The 21,812-nt window shown below is 50.1% G+C and overlaps 4 protein-coding genes across 4 annotated transcripts; 1 reads left to right on the top strand and 3 right to left on the bottom strand.

The window, feature by feature from the left end:
* Nucleotides 1–5,360: 5,360 nt before the first annotated feature.
* V2A60_008804 (uncharacterized protein) lies at nucleotides 5,361–7,259 on the bottom strand (the record flags this gene model as incomplete). The annotated part of the gene is made up of 3 exons (XM_083260076.1): nucleotides 5,361–5,933; nucleotides 6,036–6,753; nucleotides 6,982–7,259. 3 exons carry the CDS (start codon nucleotides 7,257–7,259, stop codon nucleotides 5,361–5,363), a joined length of 1,569 nt encoding a protein of 522 aa, XP_083116202.1.
* A 712-nt stretch (nucleotides 7,260–7,971) lies between these two features.
* V2A60_008803 (uncharacterized protein) lies at nucleotides 7,972–10,324 on the bottom strand (the record flags this gene model as incomplete). Its single annotated transcript, XM_083260075.1, has 2 exons — nucleotides 7,972–8,121; nucleotides 9,785–10,324. The coding sequence occupies 2 exons, from the start codon at nucleotides 10,322–10,324 to the stop codon at nucleotides 7,972–7,974; spliced, it is 690 nt and encodes a 229-aa protein (XP_083116201.1).
* Nucleotides 10,325–15,947: 5,623 nt separating this feature from the next.
* V2A60_008802 (alpha/beta fold hydrolase) lies at nucleotides 15,948–16,913 on the bottom strand (the record flags this gene model as incomplete). Its single annotated transcript, XM_083260074.1, has 1 exon — nucleotides 15,948–16,913. One exon carries the CDS (start codon nucleotides 16,911–16,913, stop codon nucleotides 15,948–15,950), a length of 966 nt encoding a protein of 321 aa, XP_083116200.1.
* Nucleotides 16,914–19,394: 2,481 nt separating this feature from the next.
* On the top strand, nucleotides 19,395–21,170 carry V2A60_008801 (uncharacterized protein; the record flags this gene model as incomplete). The annotated part of the gene is made up of 3 exons (XM_083260073.1): nucleotides 19,395–19,610; nucleotides 19,682–20,670; nucleotides 20,750–21,170. The coding sequence occupies 3 exons, from the start codon at nucleotides 19,395–19,397 to the stop codon at nucleotides 21,168–21,170; spliced, it is 1,626 nt and encodes a 541-aa protein (XP_083116199.1).
* Between the last annotated feature and the right edge of the window lie 642 nt (nucleotides 21,171–21,812).

Raw genomic sequence — 21,812 nt, 5'->3', positions numbered from 1 at the left:
ATTCGTTAGCTAGAAGTAGCTCTTCGATAGCTGATAATACGGCGACACTAGCCTGCGGACTATCTTAGCGTTTAAATAATTTAGCTAGTACTATAGTAGTCCCCTTCATACCTATACTTACGATAAGAGCAATTACTAGCCTAAGAAATTGTCGCCCTTTCTCTTACTACTTTAACTACAAGACGATAGTCTGCCGACCGTAGAAAGATTATAAGTGGGAGTAGTGAGCTAGTTTAGGGCTAATGAGCCTATCGCCGAGCTAGAGGCAGGCATCCATTATTTATTATTTACTTATAGTTTAACGATACTATGACCAAACCTCTAGTCGGTAGGATACTCTAGCGCTTTTATAATTATTGAAGGGCCTCTTTATGCTAAGGTATATGTACGCACGGGTAGACGCAGCAAGTCACGGGGCATAGCCTATACGGCCTAAAGTACTCTTCAACGATATACTATACTACATTTCGGGTAGCCAATGGATACAAATTAGTCTATCTCTAGAGAGCTAGAAGTAGCCCTTATTCCGATTGCTAACACGCTTGCACGGGAAAATATAAACCACGTCGCTCTTAGTGCCCACTCGGGCCATAGTAGAAGCATGCTACTACGAACTCTCGTCCACCATTATTAAGGCTTTAAACCGTCCGAAGTCTCTTACCCTTAGAGCGGGGTATCTCGATTCTAAAGTGTAGTAATCCCTCCCGTAGTCTATAATCTAATAAGTGAAATTAGCGCTAAATAATATACTACTCGGATTCTCGATCACAAAGTAGCTACCTTTCGCGCTTATTAGCGTTAAACTACTATACTCTACTATAAGGCGCTTCCATAGCTTTAATTCCTCGATCATGGTCTGGTTAATGAGAATATTACTCCACGCCGCTAATGATATCGCGGCCGCATATGGCGAAGCACATCGTCTATAGTATATGATATGGAGCAGCAGACAGCAGCTAGACCTCAGAAATAGCTTGGATAGCATCGCGATCTAGCGATTCTCGTTAGAACGTTATACCTTTATCAACAAGTCACAACCTATATAGTATAGGTACTAATTGGCAGTTACATAGAGTTCGTAGTCTATAGCTATCGAGTGCCGCACAACCGCTATTTCGCCGTACAAGAATGATATATCACGGCTTATAGACAGTATATATTATAGCGGCCTATAGATTTAAGTCTATTCATTATGATGACCATAGCTTCCGCCAGGTATACGCCATAACGCCGCGCCTATTCGCGCTCAGCTCGGAGGGAAGAGGACGCAGACACGTGAGCGTCCAGTTCTAGCCCTACGTTTTTCTACCTCGATTACATTATGTAATACGCAGAATTCGACCAAGTTATTGTCAGGCATAAGCCTCGTCCAGCGGAAGCACTACATTCAAGCCAGCCTCTTAACTAGACACTTATAGAGGGCGCTCATCGGCCTACAACCACGCTAGATGCACCGAATATAAGGTTAGGCAATAGGAAAACCTAAGTATCCTAGCAGTGACGATCAGACCCATGTCAGGTCGTTCGCGGTTCGTTGCTAGTACTAGTACATCTCAGTCGCCGTAGTCGTCATCTAAAGTTTCTAAAAATAAAATATTGTTTATGCCTATATATTAAGGGTGTAAGATACTGCGGCAAACTCCGATACTTAGGGACTAAGGTCTTTTAGTAGAGTTTGGCCTTCTGCCACATGAGCCGCCGCTTATCTTACTATCTAACCCATGCTATAATGCATAGGAAACTGCCGTCGTCAATCTGCCTGCATTTAGGGCCGCTCGGCACAATGATTCCAAGCTCATCACGAGCTGCTTGTGCACATACGCCGAGCGCCTGACGGATCTTACCTATTACATCGCATGCATAAGGGTTGCGACCGGCTACATTCTATCACTACCAAACCAAAAGTTTATTACGCCCGGTGACTAAAAAAGCCAATAGGGCTCACTAGCTAAGTTACTTTACATGTCCAAAAGTGGCGTCTCTACCTCCTGTAAGCCCATAAGTGGTTATCCTCCTCCTATTTCTGCTCTCGTCCTCGTCTTTTCCATAATAGCACGGGTTCTCGTGCGGTGCTTGTATTAGCTAGCTAGCTTAAAGGCTATTCCTTAAGTGTTCAGCGTCCTATCTATAGTAGCTAAAGCGGCGCCTGTTATTAGCGACACGAGTGTTGTATGCAGCGTTACCACGGAAAGTAGCCGGGGTAATGATCATCCTAGTCGTTGTTCAGTCGGCCTATGGCCACTGTAAATCGTATTATCGCTTGAACCGCCTTCATATTTGGCTTCCATTTCGGTCCATCTAACGGGGACTTCCCGCCAAGATAGAACGAAAGGTTACCTCTCTGGGTTTCGGTACACTCTGTCATCTCTCTTCGATAGGTCTCCCACTTCGGGCAGCGGAACAAAAAGTGTTTAATAATTTCGCGTTCAAGTTCGCATGCACATTGACTTGATGGCACTACTCGTATCTGGTGCAGATAACCATTCAGTCTGATCATGTAGGTCCTGAGCTGGGCCAACACTGTGCGTTCGTTCTATCGTAGGTCTTCATATAGCTTCGTGGTATGTTCTCCCGGTAAGGCAGTATTAATGCTTCTGCAATATTTCCCTACTTTTTCTGGGATGCTTCTCTATGCTTTCAGTTTTTTCCTCTCGATGTTGAATGTGGTGGAAAGCATCCCTGGAATTTGCCGTTCGGGTGCTGCTCCGTCTCTTGTGGCGTCCTTCGCTTTTCTCTTCGCCACGCCAAGAAGTTCATTGTCGCTCTCTGTCGGCATCTAAGTAATAGAAATAGGGACCCCATTTGCTTCGTGATCACGTATCGAGTCATATATATACCGGATGAATTCTTGTCCTGATTACTGGCTTAGATTCTTTAACGACTGGACAGCAGCCCTGTTCCTTGTCACACGCTCACAACCAACCGGTATGTGCCTGAGCACGTAGGCCATCGCCGCTAGCGCTCCTGAGAAGGGGCTTTGTTCTGTTCTCGGTCCGAGAGTGAAGGAGCAACTTGACTGTGTCGCTCCTTGTGTCACTGTGCTTGAACATTGAAGAAGGCCTCCCACACCAACAACACCGTTGCGAGCGGAGCTGCTCGTTGCTATCACCATGTCTCCCCTTGTTGACAGACCCTCGTCGACCTGGCTGTCTGTCACAGCCGTGACCCTCTTTCTCCATGGCTCTATTGTGAAGGGCAGAATTGACTCCAACTGATCCGTCGGCACAGCTGCCAGCCTTCGGGTGGTATTGGTACATTCATTCATTGTTTTATTACGCCCGGTGGCTTGCAGCCAATAGGGCTCACTAGCTATTCATAGGTACATTTCTGGCCACTCGCCTCAACCCTTCCACTTCATCCCTGTCGTTCTCTGTTCTCTCCACTTCGTCTTTTCATCCCCAGCATCCACCATTCCGCGTGATTTATTATCACTGACTAACTAGCTTGAGGGCTATTCCCCAAGTGTTCGGCGTCCTATCTACAGCAGCCGAAGCGTCGCTAGTCATGCTCGCCGCGGACGTGGTTTCATGGTCTGATGAAAAGCCCTTTTGTACTGATTCGCCTGTCAATTGTCGAAACGTCCTGTGGCCAGTGTGAACTGTATCGTCGCTCGGATTGCTCCCATGTTTGGTTTCCATTTCGGTCCGTCTGATGCCGATTTCCCCCCTAGTCGGTACGACAAATCGTTCCATCTCGTGCTTGTGCATGCTCGTAACTCTTTTCGCTGTTCATCCCATCGCGGGCACTGTAAAAGAAAATGTTTGACCGTTTCTTTTGCCTGCCCAAAAGCGCATTGCTCCGAAGGTACTGCTTTGATACGATGGAGATAACCGTTCAGTTTTGCCATGTCTGTCCTCAGCTGGGCAAGCGTTGAGCGCTGCCTCCATGACCACTCCTCATAAATCTCGCGTGTGTGGCTCCCAGGTAGCGCCACATCTATTTTCTTGGAGAACCGTCCAACTCCTTCAGGTATGCATCGTTCGCTTCTAAGGTTTCTTCGCTCATTGTTCAACGTCGTACTCTTCATCACTGGGAATGGAACCTCAGGTACAGCGCCCTGCTGCGTAGCCACTTTTGCCTGTCTTTTGGCCGCCTGCAACAGCTTGTTCCTGCTTGGCGAGTCCCATCCTACAGAAACGATGTTTTCTTTTCCAACCATCTTCTCTACCGAGTCGTAGATGCATGTGACCAATTCTTGTCCCGATTGCTGATAGGGCCGGCTCAATGCTGCCACCACTCCCTTGTTGCGCGAGAAAACTGCAATATTCTGGCGATTGCTGTCGGGTAGCTTCCGTAATGCATATGCTAATGCTATAGCCGCCAGCTCTCCTGAAAACGGATTCTGCTCTGCTCTCGGGCCAAGCGTGAAAGAGAAGACCTTCTGCTCGGACTGACTGCGTTCCATACTCCTGCTGTGAATGACTCCACCAACTCCCACCATGCCGTTCCTCGCCGAGCTGCTCACCGCAACAGCTAGTGTCCACCCTGCGCATACTTCATCGGCCGATTTGTCCATCACTGTCTTCAGGCGGGCCATCCAAGGTTCCACCAGAACCGGGGTGATGGTCTCCATCTGCCAGAGTGGTATGCCTTTCAACCTTTCCGCCACCTGGTGCAGAGGTGATCGAAAGCGCGTATAGAACTTTTTTAATCCGTTTCAAAGTTCTGCTGAGTGGATTCGTTCCGGGCAGAGTATGTACCTCTATCCACATCTTGATCGCCCGCTTCCAGAACCGCTCCCGCGCGCTCACAATGTGTGCTTCCGCCCAGACTTGTCAACAAATAAATTCAAATCAAATTGACCCCCTTTAGATTTGATTTGAATTCAGAACGGCAAATTCGAATTTGATTTGAGTTCACCTGGGCAGATTTGAATTCATTTGGATAATTTGGATAGCTCCACTTTTCTCCCACGATGAGATGCATCGCACCGCTCCTACAATATCAGCTTGCAGCCGTCTTCTTGAAGGCGTGACCATCTGCCCTGCAAGACTAAATATCCGTTCTGGCTCAGAAGACATCGCAGGAATCGAGAAGAGGTCAATAGCCATTCGCGATAGGCTCGGATATTGTCGTCGCCGGAGAAGCCAGTATTGTATTGGGTTATCGACCAAGCCGTCACCGGGTTCCAGCGTAGACAGCCACTTGGCATACTCATCTCGTGTAGATGATGATGATGACGCACGCTGAGTGCTGACCTTCCTGACCGATGCCATAAACTCATCCAAGTCGGTTGTTTTTCTCGCGGCGGTGGGAGGTTCCAAGATCTCATCCTTCTCGATGGGTAGTCCTCTATATTCTTCCCAAAGTTCTCGAACGGCTTCTTTACCTCTCTCCAACCATTCTGGATGATCAGCCCATTAAGATTCGATGGCGGGCCAACGAAAAGCAGGATAAAGAACAAGGGCCGCAAGGTAAACGGGGCTGTCGTCAGTAAGTGCATAGTACTTGTCTAGCTTCATCCAGCCGAGGTTGCAACCCACTCGCAAGTAAGGCTCTTCATCGTGTTCATGCTGCATCTTGGACTCCTCCAGATGCCTCAGAAGCCATTCCATTGTCAGCAGGACTTCCCAGACCGCCCCATGTTTGCCCTCTGTGGGTCTGCCTTCTAGCCGCTTCGTGGCTATCTTCAGCGGCTTCAGGATGGTCAGGTATTCTGCAATCACTGCCCAGTCTTCACTAGTCATCTTATCGTCAACAATTGCAGGCTTCTTCCGACTCCTCTTTGGCATCGGCCTTGTCCCATTCGCAGTCCTCGCGGCGACGTATTGACCCCACTCCGTGACCTCCGCCTGGACGAGAGAGTCGAGAGGATTCCGAAGCTGATAGCCTCGCTCCATCATCGCCTCGGATGAATTCCACCGGGTAGCATTGTCTGTGATCACATCGTAGGTTGTGTGGTCATCAAGGCCCAGAGCCGCATTTTCGATGCTCTGAAGCCTGTGGAGTTATTCGATGCGCTGGTTTGATCGCTGAACCCAATGCACAATATTATGCAGTTTGCCAATCGGCCCCTTGGCCCTCCACAACTTCACCTCTTCTTGAAGTTCCTTATCAGCTTGACAATCTTCCTCGAAAGCATCGGCATCCGTCCCAAACAAGATGGATCGGGCCACAAGGTTAATGATGTGCCCGCAGCACCGAAGTCGGCGGTGCTGCTTCTTGAACCCAAGCTCACCAGCGAGCTCATCAAGACAAGTGTCGTTGCTCTTTGCGTTGTCTGTGATAAAGTACCCAACGCGGTCGTTGAGATCATATTCGTGGATGATTTCACTAACCCGGTCTGCAAGGTTTTCGCCACTATGTTGGCCCTCAAATCGTGGCAAACCGAGCAGAAATGTGCGCAGCTTGCCTCCGTCGTCCAGAAAGTGCACGGTTAGGCCGAGAAGGGAAGTGAACTTGCGGGACGTCCACACGTCAAATGATATGTTAATGCGGCTAAGAGACCGACCGAGCAGCTCAGTAACTACGCCTTTGTGACGATTGAAGGCTCCTACAATCCAATCACGCATCGTATTATGGGTTGGCAGACTGCCTGACTCAATAACAGCACTGTTTGTGTATTCCATAAGCTCGCGGAAGTATGGACTCTCTAGCTTGTTGAAAGGGATATTGTCGCAGGCCACCCATCGAATAAGCAATTGTCGAAAGTGTAGCGGGTCGAAGGAGGCTATAAGAGCATTCATCACAGCCTGGTCCTTGCTGTGACGAGCGTCCAAGTCAACCATGTCGAAGATGGTGCGCTGTTTCTTCCTACAGGGTGACATTTGCCCGCATCAGCAGATGCGATGGACATCTTCCATGTGAGCGTTCGCTTGGCTCGTAGACGTAGCATCGTACATGTGCGTGATTGCGGCTCTTGTCCGATGACACTCTTTGCAAAGCCAGAATCGGCGGCCGGAATTGTGTCTCTCGACATCGTCTCCGTGCTCCCATACCCATCCCGTCCGCTGTCTTCGCCTGTGCCTGCTAGCTACATACCCAGGAAGGCGATTCCAATCAACGCCTTCGTAGCCAGAGTGTGCAGCTGAGGAAGTGGTGTCGGCGGTCGCCTCTCTGTTAACATCGAATCCGGAAAGGTCGGTTGCTGCATCGAGATCGCTGTAGGCGGTAGAAGGGGGTTCTGGATCACTGGCATCCATAGAAATCGTTGTCGGGAGGGACTCTAAGAGAGCGCTAGGCAGAACACGGTTTCGACTGGCTGGTGTCAAGTCGTACCAGTGTCGACGTGCCTCGAAAGGGGGTGGGTCCGAAACCATTGCGCGTTACGATTGGTCAGCCCACATTATCCAAATGAATTCAAATATCCAAATAAATCCAGCTCTTCGATTTGATTTGATTACAAATCAATTTGGTCGATTTAGATTTGAATAGATTTGGATAGATTTGAATTCATTTGAGTTCATTTGATCTGAATTTATTTGTTGACAAGCCCGATTCGGGCCCGCCAACAACACGGAATGGGGACTTTCACCACCAGTATAGCAGGCCGCGAAGAAGCAAAATGTTTTCGTTTCATTCACGCCTGGACAGACCATCATCCTGGCATCCGGGCAAGTAGGCAAATAGTTTCCACTATTTCTTGTCAGCTTGGTCAATAGAAAAGATCTTCGGTGAAGCACTGACTGAAGAAACCTTGAAACACCCGCTTGATTCAATAATCAATCGTTCAAGTCACCTGTAACTTTCTTGTCTTTACAAATGCAGGAAAAGGTTGACGCGTCATGCTTATCGAGAGGGCATGAATCGCAAACGTCACCAATTTTACCTGCTGACGGCCTGGGGCTGGGTGTCGAACTCGATGTTGAAGCAGAGTTTGATCCAGAAGTTGGGCTAGGCACTGGAGCAGAGGTTGAGGCAGATGCTGAAGTAGAAGTCGAAGTTACATCAGATGTTGAGCCAAATGTTGGATGAGAGTTGGAAGTAAAGGTGAAAGTCGATGCCGAGGTAGAGGTTGACGTGGGTGGTGAATTAGTGGTTGAGCTTGTCGATGGTGGACTTGCTGTAGAGCTCTGTGCTGAACTTGGTGCCGATTTCGGCCTTTGGTCGGATACTAAAGTCGACATTGTAGTTGGCATTGTGCTGGACGTCAAACTTGGTCGGGAGCTTGCCCCGGAAGTTCTGGTTATTGTTGGCAAGGCGTCAGAAGAAGTGACAGCAGCCGTATTGACCCCAGCATCGTTCGATATGACATGTTCTGGAACCTTTAGAAACATTGTAGTGGTGGCAGCGTCAGTAGAGGTCGCCGACCATGAGATAGGGGCCGCTATGGCGGCAGTAGGCAGTGTGGCCATATATGGTACGGTGTAGGTAGACTCCGGAAAGATCACGTCCACATTAGCCACCCAAGTATTCTGCGGCGTCTTAAATAATTGTTTCACATCTTTGCCATATACAACTTCAAGATCCACAACTTTTTGACTTTCCAGCGGCTGCCAATGCCCAACTGTTGCGGGCTGCGTTGCAGTCGTTCGGGAGCTTCGTATAGGAGCGGCAAGGCCGAACACGATGCAAAAGCTCGCAGCTCGCATCTTTAATTGTAACGATACAAATATATCAGTGGTAATTAATATTATTAGACTAGTAGAAAGCCTCTAATCTAGTTATAAGGATTTTAAAAATTAATTATTCAAAGAAAAAGCGCAGTGGGGGGTTCAGATCATCATGCTCACGGCCACGTTGTCGCCCCAGCCCGTCCTTTTCGAACGCCTTGGGCTCACATGCACGCAGCCAAGCGTGTTCCGGAGCAGTAAGGCCAGGCCCAACATCCGGTACTGCGTCAGGCGGGTATATGCGAAGCAGCACACAGAAGAGGCAGAGGACAATGACGTCGTGCGCCTGACCACACAGAGCCCCGACAGGCATATCATCGTGTACGTGCACACATGAGCGTGGTAGTTAATCGGTGTACCGGCTCTAACTGGAACGATACTGATGAGGGCTCGCGGTATACGCTCAATGTCTCCGACGCCGCCGATGTATCTGCGTTTATCAAGAACTATCCGAGCTTTTCATCATAGCAACTGAAAGATAGTATCGACCTTAACCTTAATACGGATCCTTCGCCTCAGCACGCTGCCTACTTCCCTTTTGCGGATGCGGCATTCGGCGGCGTGTGCTACACCTGTCCAGGAAACAAGATGGCCTAGGCGTTGGCACGCTAGAATAACCCGAGGATGGCGTAGAGCTGCCGCTACAACGTCATGGACCCAACTACTGTGGTTGCGCGGCCGAGGCACTGGGCCACGGCCAGTAGAGGTGGACTATTTTCCGGCTGGTAGGGTATGCTTCCGAGGGCCATCTTCAGACTATACTATCGATGCTGCCACGGTGCCCAGTACAAACTTGAATGTGCGACCGTGGTAGGTATACGGTCTAGCAGGCGAGTATGAGATGATCATATAATTATCTACCTAAAATTAAAGGGGAAAAAAGGTGACGAGCTAGACACCAAGTCGGGATCGCCACCAAATGAATGGCTACTTAGTAACATAGCATCCATGACGAAATAAACTAGTTTGCGCATGTTGGCCCTTGTCCAGCGCTGAGGTTCCGCGTGCCTGCAGGCAGCGTCGCAGGTGACTGTGAATAAGCGGTTGCCATCTCGTCTTGGAGGAGTGGCCCGAAGGATTCCAGTCGCCACAGTGTTCCTTCGCCAAGGAGTTCACTCGATTCAGGCAGGGCTACAGCCACATGAAGCGGCAGTAGGAGCCGGCTTGCTGGGCAAGATCGTAGAGGTAGTAGAAGCCTGGGTTTGGAGAGGGGTTGGAGCGCTGCTAGAAACCGCCTGCTCGCAGAAATCTTGAACGACAGTAACAGTCGCTTTGGTATCAGGCACTGGCGGCCGGGTTGAAGCTGAGGTACTGCTCATGGTGTCATTTCCGTCAGCCTTTTTTATGTTGCTTGCGACAGGGCTTCCATTGGGGTCAGGGATTCTGCTCGAAGCCCCGTTGCCATTAGGGTCCGTGTTGCCATTAGAGTCAGTGTTGCCCTTGAGACCCGCGTTGCCGTCGAGACCTGCGTTGCCGTCGAGACCCGAGTTACCATCGAGACCCGAGTTACCATCGAGAGCAGAGTTGCCGTTGAGACCCGAGTTACCGTCGAGACCCGAGTTGCCATCGAGAGCAGAGTTGCCGTTGAGAGCCGAGTTACCGTCGAGAGCCTTGTTTCCATTGAGAGCAGAGTTGCCGTTGAGAGCTGAATTGCCACTCAGAAACGAGATGCCGTTCAGAGCTGATATATCATGAGTCTGGAGACCGAGTACGTTTACCGGGACATCAAGGTCGTTATTCTTGGCGTCGAGGCCAATAAGTGGCGCCCCCATCTGGACTATTTAGCTTCAGTCCAATGATATCCTCAGGCATAGAAGAACTGAAGTGCATACCTGTGGGCTTGGCAATGGTGCGGTAAGTGCGAGAGTGCACATCGAGACAAGATGAATGAATTTCATGATAAAAGGTAGTAGAGCGTTTAAATGATCGAATCAATGCTATTTGTTTGCTGAACTTTTAACAAAGAATTCGTGACGAGCGAGCTGTCTCAATTTATATCTGAGCAAGAGGGCCAGATACATGTAACCGTGATTTGGATCGTCGACGAACCCAACTCTCGTAACATCACGGACTTCAGGGGTGTATTTCAGGTAACGCATAGGCATCGCGAAATGCGACGCTGACAGAATGATCGAAGGGTATGTGCGTTCTGGGCAGCAAGCAGAGCTACTTACGTGCTGCTTTGGATTCGGCCCTTCTAGTCAAAATATAGGCTGGATGCATAGATGTAAAAGCTCGTCCAGCCATTATGGACGAAGGCTAGCTCCTGCAATTTTACCAAGCCCGACCATCCAGCAGCGAGCGATATCACGATATGGGCGATCAGAGCTTTTGAAGCAGAATTGGCGTAACCCCGCAGGTGCGAACGCTGTTTCAGGTTATACAATAAGACATTGGTAGGCTCGAGTGGTTGTATTAGGCTGCAAACGCCCAGGCATGTAAGGTGGTCAGTTTGCTTATCAGACGTACAGTTGGTATGAGACCAAGATGTTGCGTGGTGCAACTAACCAATACACAACGTTTGAGGCACATATTATAAGTTAAAGCCATTAGCATATCTATGATAGCATTGATATTGTAATGTTTGGCTGAGGATTATAGAAGAAAGCATTTACAAGTTGACAAAGGCTTGGATGAAAGAAAGCTCACTAGTAGTTTAAACTCGGCCAAGAACAGCTTCAGACAATCGGAAAAGCAGATTGATCAGTGGCCTTGATGATTATTACCTTACAAGTTTATTTATAACTAAACATTATCACATATTTATTATTGTCATTGTCCTTTTCTCTTATTCATCCTATCAGAAAGGTTACTACCATTTTTCTTTGGTTCACGAGACTCTAGCGAGCTAATAAACTCAAGTTGCTTAGGTGGGTGGTTATCGTATTTACATTTTGTGTTTAACACAAAGCAGCACTCTACCGAGAAACTGCCTGTGCCGCGTTGGTGGCGCCTGAAGCCTCTAAAAGGGCAATAAGTAAAGCAGAACAGAATTAAGGATAAGTTGAGTCTCGATGATTGTCAACGTACCCATGCTATGGTGACACGCTCTGGACAGGACGTGCCCGAAAACCGAGACGTTGCACAGTGGGTCATGTTTTATGTTGCAGTGCATGATTAATCTGTACACGTGGTAAAGAAGCGAGAGATAGGGTGGTGGGTCAGGGTTAGATTGGCTGCAACCTACACGGTGATTTGATGCAATTTGATGCTAAAAATGCCGCGCTCGGCTATAACGCTACCTTACTAAGTATCCATACTATCTCTTTGGTAAGGTGCCAAGACGGGCTCGTCCGCTCGAGATAATTCCGGGAAATAGTAAGACAATCGTTCGTTCTGGCTATATGATGTCGTTATGTACACAGGCCCTGTACACTTCCGCATATCCACCAAGTTACAGTCTTACCGATACCTCGCGCACCCTGCCCTGATACACACTGAATTCGGTTGAATAGCAGGTGCCATGTGACGCAGGATAATAGATCAAGGACCTTGCCTACCCGTGTGTCCGGGCAGGCGATCGACGGAGCATAGGTAGGTTGCGCAATGCGAAGGCGCCGGTGAGGGACGTCCATGACCGAGAGCGCCCCCACTTCCAATTCCATCCACTTCCGGGCGCTCTCCCAACGCATCACCGCCGCTACAGCCGCAGTGCACTGTACTAAGAGTCCGGAAAACCGGTTACACGATGAGGAGCTCTGATAGCAAGTAGCCGAAGCTGGCTCGCAGAGGTCATTCACCCGGCAGCCAAGCAGGTTCAAGCAAGCCACCGTCCTCGAACTGCGAAGCCGCAACGGATGAAGCGGGACCTGCCAGAACTATTGCGGCCTGCTACATGATTGGGAGCCAGTCGACATGAGCCGGTGCACTGCTCCGGAACTGAGAAATAGGTGCATCGTAGCCACTGCCACGCTCGCAAAGACAAGGTCGCAGCGCTGCCCTCAAATCAAACAAATCAAATCCGACCTATATTTGTTTGTTTGAAGAATTTTCGAGCGATATTTGTTTGTTTGGAGAGTATTTGATCAAAAATATATATCAAATGCTGGACAGATTGACTACGTCACAAACGCCGTCCCTCACGGGAGCTAATAGGGCCACGAGTACCCGTGCAGATTATGTCAGCGCGTTTTCCAGTCAACAGTGTCCAAAGCAATAGGCTATCCATTTAGCGCACATCGCCCTCTAAAGCGCCGCTAATATTCTGTTCTGTACTACCAGTAAACCTCGTTCCACTGGCATGGCTCGAAATTGATACCCCTTGAGATGCCGTCGCAAGACAGTCAGAGGCAATTTCCGGCCGACTGCCTCCCTCCTCAAGGGGAGTACGGTACCAGAGATGCTGTATTTAAAGCTATCAATGCCTGGGCAGCGGCACGAGGCTATGCTTTTGTGACGGGAAGGTCGCACAAGGAGACGTCTGGGAGGGTTTCAGTCACGTACACCTGCGACCGCGCATGCCGCCCACCAGATGCCTCAGAGAGCCGGAAGCGACAAACTAGTACGCGAGGTACTGGTTGTCAATTTTTCGTACTTGCCAAGCAAAGCCTGGACAAAACCACATGGGCTGTGAAGCATCGACCCGATAGCAGTTTCGCTATTCATAATCATGAGCCGAGCTGGCATCAGTCTGCTCATCCCGTTCATCGTGTACTATCTCACACAGAGAAGGCAACTATCGCCGACCTCACGAATGCGGGAGTGGCACCTAAAGACATCAGGACACATCTACGACAGCACTCAGACACAATTGCAACTCAGCAGGATATATATAATCGCATTGCACAAAGCAAGCGGGAGCTCTGTGAAGGGCAAAGCACCATACAAGCCTTTGCCAACCAGTTAGATGAGCAGGGCTTTTGAAATCGGATGCAGCTGGATAATTGTGGCCGAGTGACAGCTGTACTTTTTGCTCATCCAGAGTCACTTGCGTATTTAAAGGCGTACCCAGACATCCTCTTCTTGGATTGCACATACAAGACAAATATATACGGAATGCCACTGCTTGATATTATTGGTGTCGATGCTTGCCAGCGATCTTTCTGCATTGCCTTCGCATTTCTGAAAGGCGAGAGCGAGGAGGACTACATATGGGCACTAGAGCGACTTCGGTCTATGTACGAGCTTTCTGGGGCGAAGCTTCCTTCCGTCATCCTAACTGATCGTTGTCTTGCTTGCATGAATGCGGTGTCTCACTGCTTCCCAACCGCAAGCTCACTTTTGTGCCTCTGGCATCAAATAAGGCAGTTCTCCAGTACTGCAAGTCAGGCTTTACCAAGGATCTCCTCGGACAGGGGGAACGCCAGCAGGCGCAAAAAGATTGGGACGAGTTCTACAGCTGCTGGCATTCACTTGTGAGATCTATTGACGAGAACACTTTCTATTCACGCTTAGAAGACCTCGAGCAACGATACGTGCCTAATCATGTTCGTGAGGTTAGCTATGTGAAGGAGACGTGGCTTGATCTTTATAAGGAGAAGCTCGTCAAGTCATGGGTTGATCGACATTCTCACTTTGGTAGTGTGGTTACTTCACGAGTAGAGGGGGTTCACGCGCTACTGAAGAGCCACCTAAAAAAATCGACTTTAGATCTTTTTGAGGCTTGGAGGGCCATCAAGCAAGCGCTGCTTAATCAACTAGCCGAACTTCGATCAAACCAGGCTATGCAACATCTGCGGATGCCGATTGAACTCTCCGGCTCAATTTATGGCATTGTCCGTGGTTGGGTATCTCACCAGGCGTTGCGGAAGGTCGAGGAACAGCGAAAGCGTCTCTCACATCAAGACATGCCTCGATGCACCGGTGTGTTCTCGCGGACTCATGGGCTGCCTTGTGCTCATAAGCTTAAAGAAAAACAGGATCATGATCAACCACTTGAGCTCGAGCATTTTCACACGCAGTGGCATCTCTGTCGTCATGGAAGCCCTCAGCTATTGCGCGAGCCTCGGCGACGATTTGACCATGTGGCTGCCCGTTCGAGTAAGCCACAATCCAGCACTCGGCGGGAGCCAAGCGGATTCGAGGTGGTTGAATTGCAAGAACGGCCAAGAGCACAGCCCACATGTAGCAGATGCCACACTCTGGGCCATACGACGACTTCGAAAGCATGCCCTATGCGATACGCAGATGCCTGTTCGACACAGACGGCCTACATGACGGCAGCGGCAGCGGCAGTTGCAGCGCCGGTGACTGCTGAGGCAGAATCTGTTACGCCAGTCTCCTATAGAGGCGTATGAGCCCGCCGCGGCCCAAACGCTGTGAGAGCATGTAGGAGCGGAACAGAGTCGCTAAATTATTAACACCGGAGGAACGGTAGAGTCTTCATCAGCAAGTCAAGAAGCTGCAGCCGAGGAAGTCGCAGACTGCATCATAGTTAATGCAACAGCAGTAGGCCAGACTTTGAAAGCGCCCGAGCTCAAGTACGATGATCCGCAGGCTATCTACCAGAGATACATTAAAGCAAGAGAGACGTGGTATAGCGCGCAGCCACGGGGCAGCATCAAGACTAACCAACAGTATCGGAGGGCAAGAGGCTTGCCCCAACGGTATAATAAAGCAGATCTTGCATGGTGCCTTGATTGGAAGCAGATGGGCAAGCAATGCAGAACAAAAACCGGTTTTAGAGACTGGACTAAAGAAGAAATTATGGCATACCTGGATTGGGACAGGGCAGAAGAGGCTCGGGTCGAGGCAATGGTAGCGACTGAGATGGAAGATAACCCGTTTTCTGGGAGAAGAGGCATGCGTGAGATCTGGGAAACAGCTGCAGCAGATTGCGAAGCGCGAGAAGAAATGTATTCTATCAAGTAGGAATGTTTTAGCACTAGTTTAACTGCCCTCTGGGTGCACCGCGTTGTCCGAAGGAATGCGCTGACATAATCCCCACGGGTACCCGTGAAATATTATAGCCACGGGTACCCGTGGCCCTATTAGCTCCCTTGTAAGACGGCAGACGTATCCACAGAGCTCACCATCGTTGCTGTCAATGGGTCAGCGCCAACTTACTCTGTCAGCGGAAGACAATGCAAGCCTCAGTGCTGACGGAACGTTTTGTCCGTAGCTGGCCTGTGCACGGCATTCTCAAGCGCTTACGCGTCAATGCGTCGCCTTTGATTTTGTACCGGGCAAGCACGAACATGAAATCGAGCGCCTTTATTTTTGTCATCTTTTGCCAAAGCTCACCGACATTGTGGGGCCGACCTGAGACGTGCACTTGAAAGATGGCTGTCAGTAGACCATTGTTGGCCGTTTCTTGCCCTTGAAGAGTTTCTTGTGTTGCGTTGTAGGGGCGCTTGTTGGATATAATCAGTATTGTTAGTTAATTAGAAACTAGCTGTTACTGGCGCACATTGCCTGACTATGTTGAAACGCAGGATTATTTGCGACTAAACAAATCTACATGTAAGAGATTTCTATATCCGGTTCATCACCCAAAAACTGGATTATTTCTGCTCCTATCAAGGAAGCATGGCTCTCTACAGCAAAATGCCCAGCGTCAAGAAGCTTGATGACCGCGTTGGGCAGATCCTCCTTGAACGCTTCCGCTCCTGGCGGGATGAAGAAAACGTCGTTTTTGCCCCATAGGGCGAGTAGAGGTACTTGCGATGACCTGAGGTATGCCTGAAACTTCTCATACAAGGGGATGTTGTTTCGATAATCTCTGAATAGATCCAGCTGAGCCTCTCTGCGACCCGGCCGCTGCAACAGGGCATAGTCCAGCGCGTAGGCTTCGGGCGCAATGGAATTCAGGTCCGGCGTACCGTTGACGTATTGGAACTTGATGAAATCATAATTCAGCATCCTGTCGGCGATCTTGGCTCGGTCATCCGCTGTGTTATCACTCGCCCAAATTTTTTTGATAGGGTTCCAGACGTCGCCTAAGCCTTCGACATAGACGTTTCCGTTCTGAGTAATGATGGCTTCGATCGCGCTAGGGCGGCGGAGTGCCAAGCGTAGCCCTACAAGGGCACCACAATCGAAGATGTAAATCGAGTATTTATCGATGGAGAGCGACGCAAGAAATTCTTCAACGACGTCTGCCAGAGAATCGAAGGTATACGTGAAATCATCAGGTGTCTCCGTGAAGCCAAAGCCCGGCAAGTCTGGTGCAATGACGCGGTATCTGGCAGCCAAGAGAGGAATCAGGTGGCGGTACTGGTGGGACGAAGACGGAAAGCCGTGGAGGAGAACCGTCTTGGAGGGGTATTGCGGACCATTCTCTCGCCAGAACAGGCTGATTCCAGATTTGGACAAAGAAATTCTCTTGGTCTGTGTTGAGAACAAGTTGGTGAGCATTGCCATGTAGTAGCGGAGAAGGGAGCTGAATTGTGATGAATGTGGTAGAATCAGAGAGGCCGACATTGGAGCCAAGGGGCACGGCCGCCCAATTTATGGCTTTCAGCGTTGCTCGTCTTTCAGCTCGCCTGCATATTATGAATAACTTCTGAATATGAGTGCTTCATTATTCAGGATACGTGTCGTCGAGTCAGGCGCAACAGCAAGTCCAAACAGACACCCACAAATTTCCTAAGCTTCCGTCGCGTTAGCAAGCACTGCGTGGAGCGTCTTTGATCTACACTTCAACGGTGCACCGTCGTTACGCATCATCCGTAGAGACAAGCAGTATCTGCCGAGTAGCAATCTGCGGTCGTCAAACTTAGGTTTAGTCAGCGAGTCAGGACAGGCCTACGGTGGCACGTTGGGGTCACTTGCGCACAATGATTGGCAGCCACCATATTCAAGCTGTTTTTCTCCTGCTGATGCGTTTCCAACTTGATGGTCACGACATCATCTCTTAGAGCGGCAGTCAACCGGTAGACGGCTCTAGAGGCGTTGATCCTGCTTGTCACTGTCTAAAATCTGTCCTATAATTGTAGTTCTTGGCCAGAGCTATATGCACTTGTTTCTGCAGTCAGCTATACCGCGCAAGATCTGATCAGCCTCTCTCAAGCGCAAGACGGACAATACCCTGGGCCCGATGTCAGCTTGGAATTCGAACAATTGAGAGGGCAGAGTGCATGAAGAGTTGGATCAAAAGCGTTGTCACCAAGGGTGTTCTGGTAGACTTGGTCGAAGAAGAGAATGAGGACAAGGAAATTACTGTTTCATACAAGGTGGCGAGGCTCAGCATCGCATTCTTAATCAGGTGGCACAGTAATGAAAGATGGCGACATTTTCCGTGTTCCATATGTATGGAATAAGTTTGCATGCGATAAACGTTTAGTAATACATACAGGGTTCCTTCCATATGGTATATGGTGTATGGATAGAAAGCCTAGGCTGCTTAGCGGCGTCTGAGTTATGTTAAAGTGTGGCTTTCAACCAACATGCGACTCGCTCACATGAACGTCACCTAATCGATGAAGACTCTGAATGTCTCATTATGATTCATCTGCACTCATCACTTAGTTTGCATCATCATCCTTGAATGATCGTCGCATCGTTCGCTCATTGCAGCATAGCGTCATTATCGCCAACGAGCCGAGACTGAGTCCTGCTCCACCCGGCACCACCATTCCAGCGGCGTCTTCGCCATCAACTTGTCTCGGGTGCGTATGAATAAACTTTTCGCACTCATCCTCGTCACCGGGTTCGCCCACTACACTCATGGATTGCCTGATCCGCTCGTACAGAGACATTTTCAGCCGAACTTTCGCGGCCGCAATGCACCAGCCGCAACCAATGGCCTCTTCCTTTCGCCCACTCACCATTACACTAGGCTGGTCACCCGCCACGCATACTAACGCATACTACGGGCTTAGTGTAACTGCCGGTCAAGACGACTCGTGGAGTTGATATATGCCACTCATAGTTATAATTTGGATATCAGAATGCGAGAACTCGGCGCGGGCTCGCGCGGGCGTGGGTGAGGCTGCACCGAGTCACGAGTCACGACCTCAACTACATGCCCTGGCTCCATGCGCCTCTTCACTGGGTCTCATCTGCATAATGACCAATTATAGAGACAGGGAATCTAGGTACTTCACTTCTAGTAGTAGATCTTAGTGAGTTGATGTACCTTTCATAACCACAATCACGCAAGGGTATCGTAAGTCCGATATCCCTTACTTTCAGCTCGGCCTACTGGTCGCTGGGCTAAAATACTGGTCGCAATCTTGGGACATCAAGGGGATACTTAGATCTTGGTGGGCTGCTACAGTATCTGGATGTACTGTCGACGTCCATAGATATGTTCAAATCCGTACTGCTTCACAGGTAAAGTAAGTATTTAGGTCCCGGTCAGTGCAGATGGACCACGTTACAGCCTCAGCGGAGTCGAGATGCAGACCAATGAGGCGCTCTCATCTCCAGCGTTAATCATTTCCTTGACCAATCATGCTCGCTTTTCGGCCATGTGCCACCTTATCCGGCACTTGCAGGCCAGCGTGCATATCCCTGTGGCGATCCCTGCAGTCTTCTCGAACGTTTTTGGAACCCCTGCTGCAATGGCCGATACTGAGTCAGGCATAGACAGCTAAGCCACCACCGTTCCGCGCCTCATCGTGGCTACCAAAGCCTGCAATCCACATGGCTCAGTTTCATCCAGAAAGCAAAGCCAACGACGGAGATGAGCCGATATAGGTCCGTCCGCTGATGAAGATAAAAACAAGGTAAAGAGAAGAATGAGGAAGGGTCAAGGACTATACATCGATGCAAGGAAGGAGACCTGTACTGCAACTAAATTTAGGAACGACAATGACTTCTTTTACTTTCTGATCGGACTTTTCATGTAATCTACCATTGTCGCCCATCTGCCGCATGAGTCCCAATTATTATATAAAGACTGCGTCGAGTACATCAGAAATGCCATCTTCAGGCTTCTCACAGCATCTAAAAACAACAATGGCTCGAATTCACTCCTTGCTCCTGTTTCTGGCGACTGCTGCACCTTCTCTTGGTGCATGCGCACCGCCGCCATCAGCAGCACCCCTCTCGACCAATTGCTCGACAACGCCTTTCACCAGCGAAACTGACGCTCTTGTCGCGTCTCTGCTGGCCAGGTTCCAGGTCCCTGGCTGCTCCGTTGCCGTCATCGACGGAGAAGAGACTTTTACCAAGGTACAAAAGCAAACAGCTACCCCCAGCACGGCACACACCAACCACTTCTTGCTAACTTCGTCAACTTCCAGGGCTATGGCTTCGCTACGCTTCCAGACGTAAAGGCGACCCCCGAGACTCTGTGGTTTGGCGCATCGACCACAAAGGCCTTTGTCGGCGCGACTCTGTCGCACTTTATCAGCAACAAGACGTACCCGGACCTGCTCACGGATGGCTGGACCACGCCCATATCGTCCATCATCCCGGACGACTTTGTCCTCTCCGACGAATGGGCAACCAAGCACATCACCCTCGACGACGCCATCAGCCACCGTACCGGCCTGCCGCGCCACGACTACACCTGGCAGTACACCACCAACGGCACCCATACGCCTATCCGCGACGTTGTGCGCAACCTGCGCAACCTCGCCTTTACGGCCGAGCCCAGGACCGCCTACCAGTACAACAACCTTATATACATGGCGCTCTCGCACGTCATTGAGACACTTGCCAAGAAGCCGCTCAAGATGACGTTCAAGGAGCTCATCTGGGGCCCTCTCAACATGACGTCGACGTTTCTCGACGTGGCTGAGGCCAAGGCTTCGCCCAACCAGCTCGCCACGGGCTACTACTGGGACAATGCCACGCAGAAGCACGGCGCCATCACGCGCGACTACCACCAAGAAGCTGGCGCCTCCGGCATCATCACAAGCGTCGTCGACCACGCCAAGTGGGTGCGCAGCCTGCTCTACTCGACGGGACCGCTCTCGCAGGACACGCACGACGACATTCGGCGGCCGCGCATAATTGACGACATCTACCCGGCCGAGAACATGGGATTCGGCATGTACACGCTCGGCTGGCAGCGCACCACCTTTCACAACGAGACTCTGATCCGGCACGTCGGCGAGAGCCTGTCGTTTGGCTCCCTGGTTTGGTGGATGCCCGATCGCAAGTTTGGCATCGTCGTCATGAGCAACGTATACAAGCAGGGCAATTTTTTAAACGAGGTCCTGGCGCGCCACCTGGTTGAGAATGCCCTGAGCATTCCCAACGCCAACCGCTTCGACATGGCCACAGTGTAAGCAGAACCGACCTATCCACCAAGACAAAAACTGTGTTTTTCTTTATGCTCGTAAATTAACACGCGAGTGCTACAGACGCAGAGAAAATCTGGACGAGATGGACCGCGAGACAGCCGGCGCCGTGGACAAACTCTTCCCCAACAAGCCGGATCGAAGCATCCCCCCCTCGGCGAGCATCAAGGATCTCGCGGGCGAGTACCACAACGCAGGATACGGCCGCCTGGTCTTCAAGTCCACCACCACCAACGACACGGACAGCCCCGTCTTGCTGGCGGAGCGCCCCGAAACGGTCTACCAGTACAATGTCCGCCTGGAGCACGTCTCCGGCGACGACTGGCTCGCGTTCTACCTCTCGGCTCTCGGCTCGCGCCTGCCCGCCCAGTTCTTTCCCTCCAAGTTCAGGCTCAACGGCACGGTGCCCGAGCTGGACATTCGGATGGGGTACGACGGGGACGGTACCAAGCCTTACACGGTTACCTTCAAGAAAATCGCCTAAGAATAACCAAAGGCGAGGTTTTTGATTGGCATGGTACATGTAACATAGAATGATCAATTAGAAGGAAACAAAACACATTCATCGTGTCAACTGTTACGAAGAGCCTCGTCGATCAATGACACCAGCAGCTCCGCCATCTCCCTGCCCTCTCTCTATGCTCGGCTCGACCCTCTTTACGTACCTGAAAGCCTATGAGCGTTCGTCCTCCCATTTCTGCTCCTGTCCCCACTTTTCCCCAGGTACCACAAATTCTCATGCGGCAATTGTATTGACTGGCTAGCTTGAAGGCTATTCCTCAACTGTTCAGCGTCCAATCTACAGCGACTGAAGCGGCGCCATACCTGGGCATTTGAGTTTACTTAAACGCTAACTCATGAGTAACTCGCAACTCAAACTCGAAAACTTACGTAATTTGAGTATGAGTTCCCATCGAAAAACTCGTGAGTTGACTCGCAAACTGAGACATGGCGTAAATTTGCATTTTTTGACTTTCATGCGAAGTGGGTTTGGAGAATATCAGTCGCGGCAATGGTTGAATATACCGTCTCCTATATTTACCACTGTCTAATTTATCACGTTGCTGTATACTCGATCGCCCGCCCACTGTTCCTAAATCGCCGTTATGGAGTCAGATCTAGCTTC

The sequence above is a fragment of the Cordyceps javanica genome, chromosome 6 (genome assembly GCF_051103115.1).
Source record: "Cordyceps javanica chromosome 6, complete sequence".
Lineage (NCBI taxonomy): Eukaryota > Fungi > Ascomycota > Sordariomycetes > Hypocreales > Cordycipitaceae > Cordyceps > Cordyceps javanica.
This window is presented reverse-complemented; position numbering and strand designations above follow the sequence as displayed.